General features: G+C 40.9%; 2 protein-coding genes across 2 annotated transcripts in view; one reads left to right on the top strand and one right to left on the bottom strand.

The window, feature by feature from the left end:
* LOC139759478 (nucleolar pre-ribosomal-associated protein 1) overlaps nucleotides 1–15,625 on the bottom strand; it is a 295,642-nt gene that overhangs the window by 41,603 nt on the left and 238,414 nt on the right. Inside the window, exon 14 of the mRNA XM_071681655.1 lies at nucleotides 13,632–13,820. Coding sequence (XP_071537756.1) covers nucleotides 13,632–13,820 — 189 coding nt within the window. The remainder of the gene's footprint in view (nucleotides 1–13,631; nucleotides 13,821–15,625) is intronic.
* Nucleotides 1–15,625, top strand: part of LOC139762069 (uncharacterized) — a 455,708-nt gene that overhangs the window by 304,006 nt on the left and 136,077 nt on the right. The window lies entirely within an intron of this gene.

Here is a 15,625-nt window from a genome sequence, read left to right as displayed (position 1 = left end):
TATTTCAAGTGACAGAAGTGTAGAAATATACAAATGGCAAACAATGCATCCTAACGCTTTGAATGCTAACAGAGAAACTATGTAGTGGGGAGAAAAGCATGTACTACAGTGGCATCCCGCAGAATGTGGCCTGCTTGGTTCCCACTGCATTGTGATGGCTCATGTCATAATAAAAAAACGAGAGTAATCTAAGTGTTTGCAAAGGTTCCTATCTAATATTCCTATTAACTACTGCCTAAAATCTCCACCTAATGATCCTGCTTAAATGTTCCCACCTACTACTTTTATCTACTGCTCCTACCATTAGTTCTGAGAAAGTACACTGGTATCTTGCCTTAAATTCTTGAGAGAGTCTGAATGCTCTAACACCTAGCAAAATATAGGTATGTCCTTCATCACCTCTCAGGCAGACAGCCAATTACGGGATGCCATGCATACTGTTCAAACAAGTTTTGCACTTTTCAGCCACTCGCCACCCACGAAACATTTTCATGAGCCAATTAGTGTAAAGCATTCCTTTGCACTCACTATGCAGCCATGAAAAACACCAGTTTGTTCTTGCTCTCTGCCTACTTTGAGAAAAATAATTGCTGAGATGAATAATTTTTGTGATTTATAGTGACTTATAATCCATACACTATGCATAGTGAGTAGTCACAGTGATGTGGATGAGCCTGGTTCCTCAGGTAGCCACAAAAGAGTGAAGTGTGAGGCTCAGTTTAAGAAAAACATTGTAAAATCCAACCACAACACAGGATGATGATGAAGAACTAGATAACTGATTAGGCTAAGCTAGTATTTTAATAAAGATAGTCCTTGAAGTTAAAAACTCTATTAAGACAAGACAGTGATTAGCAATTATCTTAACTGCAAAATAATTTGGTACCTGATTAGTGATTATCATAACAATGAAAATATAAAAAGATAATCATTATCAGCCCAATGCTGAATCACACAGCAGTGTCAGGGCCAGTGTATCAACCATTATATCAACCACAGTAATGTTCAGTAATGAAGAACTGATCTGTAAATATCCCATCGCTAATATATATATATATATATATATATATATATATATATATATATATATATATATATTTTTTTTTTTTTCTTTTTTTTTCAAAAGAAGGAACAGAGGGGGCCAGGTGAGGATATTCCAAAAAAGGCCCAGTCCTCTGTTCTTAACGCTACCTCGCTAACGCGGGAAATGGCGAATAGTTTGAAAAAAAAAAAAAAAAAAAAAAAAAAATATATATATATATATATATATATATATATATATATATATATATATATATTTTATTATACTTTGTCGCTGTCTCCCGCGTTTGCGAGGTAGCGCAAGGAAACAGACGAAAGAAATGGCCCAACCCCCCCCATACACATGTATATACATATGTCCACACACGCAAATATACATACCTACACAGCTTTCCATGGTTTACCCCAGACGCTTCACATGCCTTGATTCAATCCACTGACAGCACGTCAACCCCGGTATACCACATCGCTCCAATTCACTCTATTCCTTGCCCTCCTTTCACCCTCCTGCATGCTCAGGCCCCGATCACACAAAATCTTTTTCACTCCATCTTTCCACCTCCAATTTGGTCTCCCTCTTCTCCTTGTTCCCTCCACCTCCGACACATATATCCTCTTGGTCAATCTTTCCTCACTCATCCTCTCCATGTGCCCAAACCACTTCAAAACACCCTCTTCTGCTCTCTCAACCACGCTCTTTTTATTTCCACACATCTCTCTTACCCTTACGTTACTCACTCGATCAAACCACCTCACACCACACATTGTACTCAAACATCTCATTTCCAGCACATCCATCCTCCTGCGCACAACTCTATCCATAGCCCACGCCTCGCAACCATACAACATTGTTGGAACCACTATTCCTTCAAACATACCCATTTTTGCTTTCCGAGATAATGTTCTCGACTTCCACACATTTTTCAAGGCCCCCAGGATTTTCGCCCCCTCCCCCACCCTATGATCCACTTCCGCTTCCATGGTTCCATCCGCTGCCAGATCCACTCCCAGATATCTAAAACACTTCACTTCCTCCAGTTTTTCTCCATTCAAACTCACCTCCCAATTGACTTGACCCTCAACCCTACTGTACCTAATAACCTTGCTCTTATTCACATTTACTCTTAACTTTCTTCTTCCACACACTTTTCCAAACTCAGTCACCAGCTTCTGCAGTTTCTCACATGAATCAGCCACCAGCGCTGTATCATCAGCGAACAACAACTGACTCACTTCCCAAGCTCTCTCATCCCCAACAGACTTCATACTTGCCCCTCTTTCCAAAACTCTTGCATTTACCTCCCTAACAACCCCATCCATAAACAAATTAAACAACCATGGAGACATCACACACCCCTGCCGCAAACCTACATTCACTGAGAACCAATCACTTTCCTCTCTTCCTACACGTACACATGCCTTACATCCTCGATAAAAACTTTTCACTGCTTCTAACAACTTTCCTCCCACACCATATATTCTTAATACCTTCCACAGAGCATCTCTATCAACTCTATCATATGCCTTCTCCAGATCCATAAATGCTACATACAAATCCATTTGCTTTTCTAAGTATTTCTCACATACATTCTTCAAAGCAAACACCTGATCCACACATCCTCTACCACTTCTGAAACCACACTGCTCTTCCCCAATCTGATGCTCTGTACATGCCTTCACCCTCTCAATCAATACCCTCCCATATAATTTACCAGGAATACTCAACAAACTTATACCTCTGTAATTTGAGCACTCACTCTTATCCCCTTTGCCTTTGTACAATGGCACTATGCACGCATTCCGCCAATCCTCAGGCACCTCACCATGAGTCATACATACATTAAATAACCTTACCAACCAGTCAACAATACAGTCACCCCCTTTTTTAATAAATTCCACTGCAATACCATCCAAACCTGCTGCCTTGCCGGCTTTCATCTTCCGCAACGCTTTTACTATCTCTTCTCTGTTTACAAAATCGTTTTCCCTAACCCTCTCACTCTGCACACCACCTCGACCAAAACACCCTATATCTGCCACTCTATCATCAAACACATTCAACAAACCTTCAACATACTCCATCTCCTTCTCACATCACCACTACTTGTTATCACCTCCCCATTAGCGCCCTTCACTGAAGTTCCCATTTGCTCCCTTGTCTTACGCACTTTATTTACCTCCTTCTAAAACATCTTTTTATTCTCCCTGAAATTTAATGATACTCTCTCACTCCAACTCTCATTTGCCCTCTTTTTCACCTCTTGCACCTTTCTCTTGGCCTCCTGCCTCTTTCTTTTATACATCAACTCATTTGCATTTTTTCCCTGCAAAAATCGTCCAAATGCCTCTCTCTTCTCTTTCACGAATAATTTATTTATTTATAATATATTTATATACTTGCTTGCCTTCAATCCATTCCGTGCACCACAGAAAACAGCATCACTAACCTTTGCTTCAGCACGGTAGCGCCAGGAAAATAAGACAGAAAAGCCACATTTGTTCACAGTTGTGAAAAGAGAAAGTTGAGAGTAAATGTGAATAAGAGCAAGGTTGTTACATTCAGCAGGGTTGAGGGACAAGTTGGTTGGGATGTAAGTCTGAATGGAGAAAAATTTGAGGAAGTGGTAGGCAGCCACCGAGCAGGGAGGTATGTCTATCTATCTATATCTCTTTTGCCTGTTACCACCCAGAACTCCCTCAAGGGAGTAGCCATGACATTCTCTCCATATAGTGAACTCCAGTGCTGCTCGTTAACCTCCAGCGCCTCATCCTCAACAGGCCACTAGCAGTGGGGAACTCTAACCCAGTGTTTGCAGAGGCTCTTAACCAATGTTCCCACCAAGGACTACTACCTAATGCCCCTGCCTACCACCTCTATCTAATGTCTCTACCCAATGCTCCTCCCTATTTGTTCCTACTTACTATTTCTATTCGTCTATTGCTCCTACCATTTTGCCAAAAAGCAGGGCTAGCACAATATATATATATATATGGTGAAGCGTCTGGGGTAAACCATGGAAAGCTGTGTAGGTATGTATATTTGCGTGTGTGGACGTATGTATATACATGTGTATGGGGGTGGGTTAGGCCATTTCTTTCGTCTGTTTCCTTGCGCTACCTCGCAAATGCGGGAGACAGCGGCAAAAAAAAAAATATATATAATATATATATATATATATATATATATATATATATATATATTTTTTTATTTATTATACTTTGTCGCTGTCTCCCGCGTTTGCGAGGTAGCGCAAGGAAACAGACGAAAGAAATGGCCCAACCCCCCCCATACACATGTATATACATACGTCCACACACGCAAATATACATACCTACACAGCTTTCCATGGTTTACCCCAGACGCTTCACATGCCTTGATTCAATCCACTGACAGCACGTCAACCCCGGTATACCACATCGCTCCAATTCACTCTATTCCTTGCCCTCCTTTCACCCTCCTGCATGTTCAGGCCCCGATCACACAAAATCTTTTTCACTGCATCTTTCCACCTCCAATTTGGTCTCCCTCTTCTCCTCGTTCCCTCCACCTCCGACACATATATCCTCTTGGTCAATCTTTCCTCACTCATTCTCTCCATGTGCCCAAACCACTTCAAAACACCCTCTTCTGCTCTCTCAACCACGCTCTTTTTATTTCCACACATCTCTCTTACCCTTACGTTACTCACTCGATCAAACCACCTCACACCACACATTGTCCTCAAACATCTCATTTCCAGCACATCCATCCTCCTGCGCACAACTCTATCATAGCCCATGCCTTGCAACCATACAACATTGTTGGAACCACTATTCCTTCAAACATACCCATTTTTGCTTTCCGAGATAATGTTCTCGACTTCCACACATTCTTCAAGGCCCCCAGAATTTTCGCCCCCTCCCCCACCCTATGATCCACTTCTGCTTCCATGGTTCCATCCGCTGCCAGATCCACTCCCAGATATCTAAAACACTTCACTTCCTCCAGTTTTTCTCCATTCAAACTCACCTCCCAATTGACTTGACCCTCAACCCTACTGTACCTAATAACCTTGCTCTTATTCACATTTACTCTTAACTTTCTTCTTCCACACACTTTACCAAACTCAGTCACCAGCTTCTGCAGTTTCTCACATGAATCAGCCACCAGCGCTGTATCATCAGCGAACAACAACTGACTCACTTCCCAAGCTCTCTCATCCCCAACAGACTTCATACTTGCCCCTCTTTCCAAAACTCTTGCATTCACCTCCCTAACAACCCCATCCATAAACAAATTAAACAACCATGGAGACATCACACACCCCTGCCGCAAACCTACATTCACTGAGAACCAATCACTTTCCTCTCTTCCTACACGTACACATGCCTTACATCCTCGATAAAAACTTTTCACTGCTTCTAACAACTTTCCTCCCACACCATATATTCTTAATACCTTCCACAGAGCATCTCTATCAACTCTATCATATGCCTTCTCCAGATCCATAAATGCTACATACAAATCCATTTGCTTTTCTAAGTATTTCTCACATACATTCTTCAAAGCAAACACCTGATCCACACATCCTCTACCACTTCTGAAACCACACTGCTCTTCCCCAATCTGATGCTCTGTACATGCCTTCACCCTCTCAATCAATACCCTCCCATATAATTTACCAGGAATACTCAACAAACTTATACCTCTGTAATTTGAGCACTCACTCTTATCCCCTTTGCCTTTGTACAATGGCACTATGCACGCATTCTGCCAATCCTCAGGCACCTCACCATGAGTCATACATACATTAAATAACCTTACCAACCAGTCAACAATACAGTCACCCCCTTTTTTAATAAATTCCACTGTAATACCATCCAAACCTGCTGCCTTGCCGGCTTTCATCTTCCGCAAAGCTTTTACTACCTCTTCTCTGTTTACCAAATCATTTTCCCTAACCCTCTCACTTTGCACACCACCTCGACCAAAACACCCTATATCTGCCACTCTATCATCAAACACATTCAACAAACCTTCAAAATACTCACTCCATCTCCTTCTCACATCACCACTACTTGTTATCACCTCCCCATTTGCGCCCTTCACTGAAGTTCCCATTTGCTCCCTTGTCTTACGCACTTTATTTACCTCCTTCCAGAACATCTTTTTATTCTCCCTAAAATTTAATGATACTCTTTCACCCCAACTCTCATTTGCCCTTTTTTTTCACCTCTTGCACCTTTCTCTTGACCTCCTGTCTCTTTCTTTTATACATCTCCCACTCAATTGCATTTTTTCCCTGCAAAAATCGTCCAAATGCCTCTCTCTTCTCTTTCACTAATAATCTTACTTCTTCATCCCACCACTCACTTCCCTTTCTAATCAACCCACCTCCCACTCTTCTCATGCCACAAGCATCTTTTGCGCAATCCATCACTGATTCCCTAAATACATCCCATTCCTACCCCACTCCCCTTACTTCCATTGTTCTCACCTTTTTCCATTCTGTACTCAGTCTCTCCTGGTACTTCCTCACACAAGTCTCCTTCCCAAGCTCACTTACTCTCACCACCCTCTTCACCCCAACATTCACTCTTCTTTTCTGAAAAGCCATACAAATCTTCACCTTAGCCTCCACAAGATAATGATCAGACATCCCTCCAGTTGCACCTCTCAGCACATTAACATCCAAAAGTCTCTCTTTCGCGCGCCTGTCAATTAACACGTAATCCAATAACGCTCTCTGGCCATCTCTCCTACTTACATAAGTATACTTATGTATATCTCGCTTTTTAAACCAGGTATTCCCAATCATCAGTCCTTTTTCAGCACATAAATCTACAAGCTCTTCACCATTTCCATTTACAACACTGAACACCCCATGTATACCAATTATTCCCTCAACTGCCACATTACTCACCTTTGCATTCAAATCACCCATCACTATAACCCGGTCTCGTGCATCAAAACCACTAACACACTCATTCAGCTGCTCCCAAAACACTTGCCTCACATGATCTTTCTTCTCATGCCCAGGTGCATATGCACCAATAATCACCCATCTCTCTCCATCAACTTTCAGTTTTACCCATATTAATCGAGAATTTACTTTCTTACATTCTATCACATACTCCCACAACTCCTGTTTCAGGAGTATTGCTACTCCTTCCCTTGCTCTTGTCTTCTCACTAACCCCTGACTTCACTCCCAAGACATTCCAAACCACTCTTCCCCTTTACCCTTGAGCTTCGTTTCACTCAGAGCCAAAACATCCAGGTTCCTTTCCTCAAACATACTACCTATCTCTCCTTTTTTCACATCTTGGTTACATCCACACACATTTAGGCACCCCACTCTGAGCCTTCGAGGAGGATGAGCACTCCCCGCGTGACTCCTTCTTCTGTTTCCCATTTTAGAAAGTTAATACAAGGAGGGGAGGATATATATATATATATATATATATATATATATATATATATATATATATATATATATATATATATACTAATCATTTAAACAATAAACCATTAATATCAATAATCTTAAAGGCTTATTACAAATGTACCCATAGTCATTATCTTCATTATTGTCATACAGTGCTAATTAGTTAGGCTGAATACTGTAGATATCAATGACTGATTTATTAATTGTATCGTCTGCTTATCAAAATTTTTTTATCATTAGAGAGAATTTGGCCTTCCTTTAGATTTTGCATAAAAAGAAAAATACCATAATGGATGCCAGAAAATAGTTATTTTAGTGATTTTCATTATAATGCAATCTCCTGAAATATATGTTACCTTTTTCCCAAATGTTCTTTAATGTAAACAGTTGTTTAGTTTAGAAAAAAATTAGAATTTTTAGTCGTTTACACAAAATGTTTACATACATACCACTATCCCTGGGGATAGGGGAGAAGGAATACTTCCCACGCATTCCCCATGTGTCATAGAAGGCGACTAAAGGGGACGGGAGCAGGGGGTAGAAACTCTCCCCTCCTTGTATTTTAACTTTCTAAAGGGGAAACAGAAGGAGTCACTCGGGGAGTACTCATCCTCCTCGAAGGCTCAGATTGGGGTGTCTAAATGTGTGTGGATGAAACCAAGATGAGAAAAAAGGAGAGGCAGGTAGTATGTTTCAGGAAAGGAACCAGGATGTTTTGGCTCTGAGTAAAACGAAGCTCAAGGGTAAAGGGGAAGAGTGGTTTGGGAATGCTTTAGGAGTAGAGTGGTTTGGGAATGCTTTAGGAGTAAAGTCAGGAGATGGTGAGAGGACAAGAACAAAGGAAGGAGTAGCACTACTCCTGAAACAGGAGTTGTGGGGGTATGTGAGAGAGTGTAAGAACGTAAACTCTAGATTGATATGGGTAAAACTGAAAGTTGATGGAGAGAGATGGGTGATTATTGGTGCATATGCACCTCGGCATGAGAAGAAAGATCATGAGAGGCAAGTGTTTTGGGAGCAGCTGAGTGAGTGTGTTAGTAGTTTTGATGCACGAGACCAGGTTATAGTGATGAGTGATTTGAATGCAAAAGTGAGTAATGTGGCAGTTAAGGGAATAATTGGAGTACATGGGGTGTTCAGTGTTGTAAATGGAAATGGCGAAGAGCTTGAAGATTTGTGAGCTGAAAAAGGACTGGTGATTGGAGTACCTGGTCAAAGAAGAGATATATACCTAAGTATACGTATGTAGGTAGGAGAGATGGCCAGAGAGCGTTATTGGATTACAAGTTAATTGACAGGCGCGTGAAAGAGAGACTTAGATGTTAATGTGATGAGAGGTACAACTGGAGAGATGTCTGATCATTATCTTGTAGAGGCTAAGGTGAAGATTTGTATGGGTTTTCAGAAAAGAAGAGAAAATGTTGGGGTGAAGAGAGTAAGGGAGCTTGGGAAGGAGACTTGTGTGAGGAAGTACCAGGAGAGACTGAGTACAGAATGGAAAAAGGTGAGATAAAGGAAGTAGGGGGAGTGGGGGAGGAATGGGATATATTTAGGGAAGCAGTGATGGCTTACGCGCAAAAGATGCTTATGGAATGAGAAGCGTGGGAGGTGGGCAGATTAGAAAGGGTAGTGAGTGGTGGGATGAAGAAGTAAGATTATTAGTGAAAGAGAAGAGAAAGGCATTTGGATGATTTTTACAAGGAAATAGTGCAAATGAGTGGGAGATATATAAAAGAAAGAGGCAAGAGGTCAAGAAAAAGGTGCAAAAGGTGAAAAAGAGGGCAAATGAGAGTTGGGGTGAGTGAGTATCGTCAAATTTTAGGGAGAATAAAAAGATGTTTTGGAAGGAGGTAAATAAAGTGCGTAGGCCAAGAGAACATATTGGAAGATCGGTGAAGGGGGCTAATGGGAAGGTAATAACAAGTAGTGGTGATGTGAGATGGAGATGGAGTGAGTATTTTGAAGGTTTGCTGAATGTGTTAGATGATAAGAGTGGCAGATATAGGGTGTTTTGGTCGAGGTGGTGTGTGAGGTGACAGGGTGAGGGAGAATGGTTTGGTAAACAAAGAAAAGGTAGTGAAAGCTTTGCAGAAGATAAAAGCTGGTAAGGCAGTGGGTTTGGATGGCATTGCTGTGGAATATATTAAAAAAGGGGTGACTGTGTTGTTGACTGGTTGGTGAGGATATTCAATGTATGTATGGCTCATGGTGAAGTGCCTGAGGATTGGCGGAATGCATGCATAATGCCATTGTACAAAGGCAAAGGGGATAAAGGTGAGTCTTCAAATTACAGAGGTATAAGTTTGTTGAGTATTCCTGGTAAATCATATGGGAGGGTATTGATTGAGAGGGTAAAGGCATGTACAGAGCATCAGATTGGGGAAATCAGTGTGGTTTCAGAAGTGGTAGAGGATGTGTGGATCAGGTGTTTGCTTTGAAGAGTGTATGTGAGAAATACTTAGAAAAACAAAAGGATTTGTATGTAGCATTTATAGATTTGGAAAAGGCATATGATAGAGTTGATAGAGATGCAACTTGCTAGAAGCAGTGAAAAGTTTTTATCGAGGATGTAAGGCGTGTGCACGAGTAGGAAGAGAGAAAAGTGATTGGTTCCCAGTGAATGTCGGTTTGCGGCAGGGAAATGTGATGTCTCCATGGATGTTTAATTTGTTTATGGATGGGGTTGTTAGGGAGGTGAATGCAAGAGTTTTGGAGAGATGGGCAAGTATGCAGTCTGTTGTGGATGAGAGAGCTTGGGAAGTGAGTCAGTTGTTGTTCGCTGATGATACAGCGCTGGTGGCTGATTCGGGTGAGAAAATGCCGAAGTTGGTGACTGAGTTTGATAAAGTGTGTGAAAGAAGAAAGCTGAAAGTAAATGTGAATAAGAGCAAGGTTATAAGGTACAGTAGGGCTGAGGGACAAGTCAATTAGGAGGTAAGTCTGAATGGAGAAAAACTGAAGGAAGTGATGTGTTTTAGATATCTGGGAGTGGATTTTGCAGCAGATGGAATCATGAAAGCAGAAGTCAGTGGGGAAGGGAACAAACGTTCTGGGAGTGTTGAAGAATGTGTGGAAGGCGAGAACATTATCTCGGAAAGCAAAAATGGGTATGTTTGAAGGAATAGTGGTTCCAACAATGTTATATGGTCGTGAGACGTGGGCTATAGATAGGGTTGTGCAGAGAAGGGTGGATGTGTTGGAAATGAGATGTTTGAGGACAATATGTGGTGTGAGTTGGTTTGAAAGGGTAAGAGAGATGTGTGGTACAAAAAAGAGTGTGGTTGAGAGAACAGTAGAGGGTGAACTGAAATTGTTTGGTCACATGAAGAGAATGAGTGAGGAAAGATTGACAAAGAAGATATATTTGTCAGAGGTGGAGGGAATGAGGAGAAGTGGGAGACCAAGTTGGAGGTGGAAGGATGGAGTGAAAAAGATTTTGAGCGAATGGGGCCTGAACATGCAGGAGGGTGAAAGGCATGCAAGGAATAGAGTGAATTGGAACAATGTGGTATACCGAGGTTGACTTGTTGTCAATGGATTGAACCGGGGCATGTGAAGTGTCTCAGGTAAACCATGGAAAGTTTTGTAGGGCCTGGATGTGGAAAGGGAGCTGTGGTTTCAGTGCATTATACATAACAGTTAGACACTGAGTGTGAATGGCCTTTGTTGTCTTTTCCTTGTGCTACCTCACGCATAATCGGGGGGAGGGGGATGTCATTTCATGTGTGGCTGGGTGGCGACGGGAATGAATAAAGGCAGCAAGTATTAATCAAGTACATGTGTATATATGTATATGTATATATATATGTATACGTTGAATTGTATAGGTATGTATATGTGCATGTGTGGACGTGTATGTCTATACATGTGTATGTGGGTGGGTTGGGCCATTCTTTCCTCTGTTTCCTTGTGCTACTTCGCTGATGCGGGAGACAGCGAAAGTATAATTAATATATGAATATAAATTTTTCAAAAATTATTCATATGTAGCTTATTTTCCCTATATCAGCATAATCATGAGGGCATAAGATAGAGTTTTTAAAAAGTATAATATCTTTCTTAGTTCAATAATTATAGCATTTCAAAATCACCAAGCTTAAAACCACTTTTCTGGCACTGTTTTCAGCAGTTATATGGTTCCTGCAGGGGGTCTCAAGTTGTAGCACCACAAGTGATAGGTCACTTTCAACAAGGATGCCTTATTGTCAATGTTATCAAAGACTTCCTATCTCAAAAGAGCCAACCTCACCCTGTTCCAATATGGAATGCAGCAAAGAAGCTCCTGGAGCTCCATAACAGGGATCCCAGAGTTGTGCATAATAAATATGGAGTGCAACTAAGAAGCTCCAGGAGCTCCATAACAAGGATCCCAGAGTTGCAAATAGTAATACACAGGTTGAGCATCCCTGATCCAAAAATCCAAAATCTGAAATGCTCCAAAATCCAAAACTCTGAGCAGCACATGATGTTACAAGTGTAAATTCCACACCTGATCTCACTTACCCACTCTGGGCTCTGATGCTCTGTTGGTACCAGTTTGTTTCAACCCATCGTGACTGTCAGACCTACCTGCATTACTCACTGTCTTTTTTGCTTATTCTTTGCTCTATGGTACAAAGATATTGGTGAAAATGTCGAAAGGGCCTGCAGATAATGAGGCTCCAGTTGTTCATTCACTGACCAATAGTGAAACAGCTGAAATGGTCCTGAATCAAGCTAGTCGTGGTAAGAGAAGCTGAAGATGACTTTGTTAACACTGCAGATAAAGTGCCTATAGACGACATGGTAAAATGTGTGATGGACTTACTGAGGAACTAGAGCAGCATGCATTCACAACAGAACAAGAAATCATGTCAGTTAATAAAATCAAAGAGAGAATTCTAAGACAAAAACCATTGTTAATGAAGCAGTTGACTGGAAGAAACATTCAAAAAAGCCATTTATAAACACTGAGGTTGTGACACCTTAGCTTTCTGATGGTTCAGTTTTACACAAACTTTGTTTCATGCGCAAAAATATTTAAAATATTGTATACACTACCTTCAGGCTGTGTTTAAGGTGTATATGAAACATAAATGGGTTTTGTGTTTAGACTTGGGTCCCATCCCCAAGATATCTCACAATCTATTATCCATCATGACAAATGTGGATGGTATGTAAGCAACTGGGTTATTGGTGAGACATTCCTCAATGTTTCGATCGTCCAACGGTCTTCCTCAGGAGATACTGATTCCAGCATTCAGCGGAACCATATTCCCCAGCAAGTGATGGTCACCCCGTTGGATGCTTTGGTATGTCACTCTCTGATTGGATTGCTTGTCCTGTTACCTTCACTTGTTCACAGCAATCTCCACTGCCTGATGTGATCAGCAGATGAACCCAGACCTTGTGTTAATGTTGTCTTAGGTAGTGATGTAAGGAGCTTCTAATGTCTTTCTTATTTATTTGCTAACACCCTCGTACAGTATTCTTGCCTTGTCCCACTTTGTTTACACTGTGCTGAGACTTACAAGATATAAATAAAGTAGAACTTGTCGCTGAAAATCCATGCAGTGGGATGAGGTGAGAATACTGCGTGAGGGCCACAGCAAACAACTAAGAAAGACATTAGAAGTGGCTTACATCACTATTAAAGAAACGTTAACACAAGGTCTAGGTTCATCTGTTGGTTACGTCAGGCAGCGGAGATCATTGTGATCAAGTGAAAGCAACAGGACAAGGAATCCAGTCAAAGAACAACACACCAAGACATCCAACCAGGTGACCATCACTTGCTGGGGAATATGGTCCCACTGAATGCCGAAATCAGTATCTCCTGAGGAGGACCATTCAAATGTCAAAACACTGAGGTATGTCTTAGCTCTAACCCATTTGTTTCCATACCATCCTTTTCTCTATAACTCAATATGTACGTGCAAAAATTTCAAAATCCAAAAAAATCCTAAATTCGAGACACTTCTGGTCCTAGGCATTTTGGATAAGGGATACTCAGTCTGTAAGTTGTATAAAGCATACCATTTATAATAATTCTATGAATTAGTTTTGTTACTTTATGGTCCTGGTTTTCCTAAACTGTTAACAAATAAATAACTCTACATCTTTATATTATCAAAGTATCACATACTAATCCTGTATACCATAAAAATTGATTGAGATTACTCACCCGAAGTTCATTATCAGTTGTGGGAGCTTGCAACATTCCTATCATCAATGTACTAGTAAATGTTCTCTGACATATTTTGTAATCCTGAACTTGACGAATACCTGTGGCAAGTATAGTCAACAGGAAAGATCTATGTTTCCAATGATCTGTTACATGTGTTGAAGAATATAACTCGTATAATTCTGGTACCTGAGAGAAAAAAAAGCAGAATTCACAAAATTAATATCTATTAGAATAAATAAATTCTTTTGCTAATATATCTATTTCTTACCTCTACCAAAGAGTAGAGCTCATATGTTAGACCAAATATTGCCTACCACTACTTTAATTACTGGGAAATCTGTTATTCAGCTCTTTTAACATTAAAAATATATAATGAATATATTTTCATAAAATTACATATTCTAGAATGAACATCTGTAAAATATACCTAACTTCTTAAAACCATTTATATGAAAATATATAGATAGTATTTCAGTCGAATTCATTTCTAAGAAAGGGGTGACTGTGTTGTTGATTGGTCAGTAAAGATATTCAATATATGTATGGATCCACACATCCTCCACCCTTTCTGAAACCACACTATTTCTCCCCAATCATTTCCTGCCCCAGGGGAGGATCCTATCCTTATGAGGCTTCTGCAGCACTCAGGAAGCTGGCAATGTCCACAAATAAGGACTACAGGTGGTGAGATGTGTATGCATCTATGTGCAAAGAGTACAGGGCAACTGAGTAGTAAGTGCTCAATGTCTTATTCATGGTTGATGCATCATGGTCATGAAAGGTTCTGGAATATGTTAACATGGTGTTTGTAATGTTACGGTAATGGCTGCTGTCCAGATCCATAAATGCCACATACAAATCTGTCTGTTTTTCTGAGCATTTTTCACACATTTTTCAAAGCAAACACCTGATCCACACACCCTCTACCCCCTTCTGAAACCATACTGCTCCTCCCCAATCACTTTCTGCCCCAGGGGTGGCTCTTATCCTTATGAGGCTTACGCAGCACTCAAGAAGCTGGCAATGTCCACAGGTCAAGACTACAGGTGTTGAGATGTATATGCATCTATGTGCAGAGAGTGCAGGGCAACTGAGTAGTAAGTGCTCAGTGTCTTATCTATGGTTGGTGCATCATGGCCATGAAGGGTTCTGGAATACATTAAAATGGTGTTTGTGATGTCATAATGATGGCTGCTGTCCAGATGATAAACAGCGAATTGTCTCTCACTTTAGTCTGGGGGAATGTGGTTTTTGACATGTGTATGTCTGGAAGTTTGGAGTTTAAGACTGAGCTGGTAGGCTGGGTGTTTAGTGCTCACAACAGAATCACTGGTGGAAAGACAATGAAGTTATCCTCTGTGGAAACCTCCAGCCTATACTGAAGAAGAGAAGATCAGGAAAGCATATATTGGAGCCATGCCCTTTCATACTTTTTGCCCCAAAGTGGTCATATTAATTCTTCCTCCTACTGTTCCTAGCCTCAGTGCCAGACCAGGATCTTACCCAGGCATCTTACGCACTCACGCACATTTTTGCACCACTGAGAGATGATGGCCTAGTCATCATCTGCCACCTATTAATGCAAGCCGGTAACAGCAATCTTAACCCTGGACACTATATAATGCAAGCTGGTGACATTAATCCTATCCCTCTGCCCACACTGCTAAATGCCTATTGCTTAAATGCACTATTCCATCAATAGCTCCAACTGTACTCAGTGGTATCTCTTCCCTTATATACCAAAATCATCAATTAGAGGATACTCAGAACAATGGATGTGCAACAACCACCCAGGTAGCAACTTCCAAACTCAGTCACAAACCCCCTCACTTCCACCATAAACACCAAACAAACAACATCACAGAATGTACACTTCTACACTTCAGAAACTAAACATATAAGAAATCAGTGCAAATGGCATCAGTGACAAACACACAGAAATACTCAACCAACTCAGAGAACACAACATCCACAAAGCCATCTTCCAAAAA

The sequence above is a fragment of the Panulirus ornatus genome, chromosome 3 (genome assembly GCF_036320965.1).
Source record: "Panulirus ornatus isolate Po-2019 chromosome 3, ASM3632096v1, whole genome shotgun sequence".
Taxonomy (NCBI): Eukaryota; Metazoa; Arthropoda; class Malacostraca; order Decapoda; family Palinuridae; genus Panulirus; species Panulirus ornatus.
The sequence above is the reverse complement of the archived record's forward strand: the minus strand, read 5'-3'. Positions and strand labels throughout refer to the sequence as shown.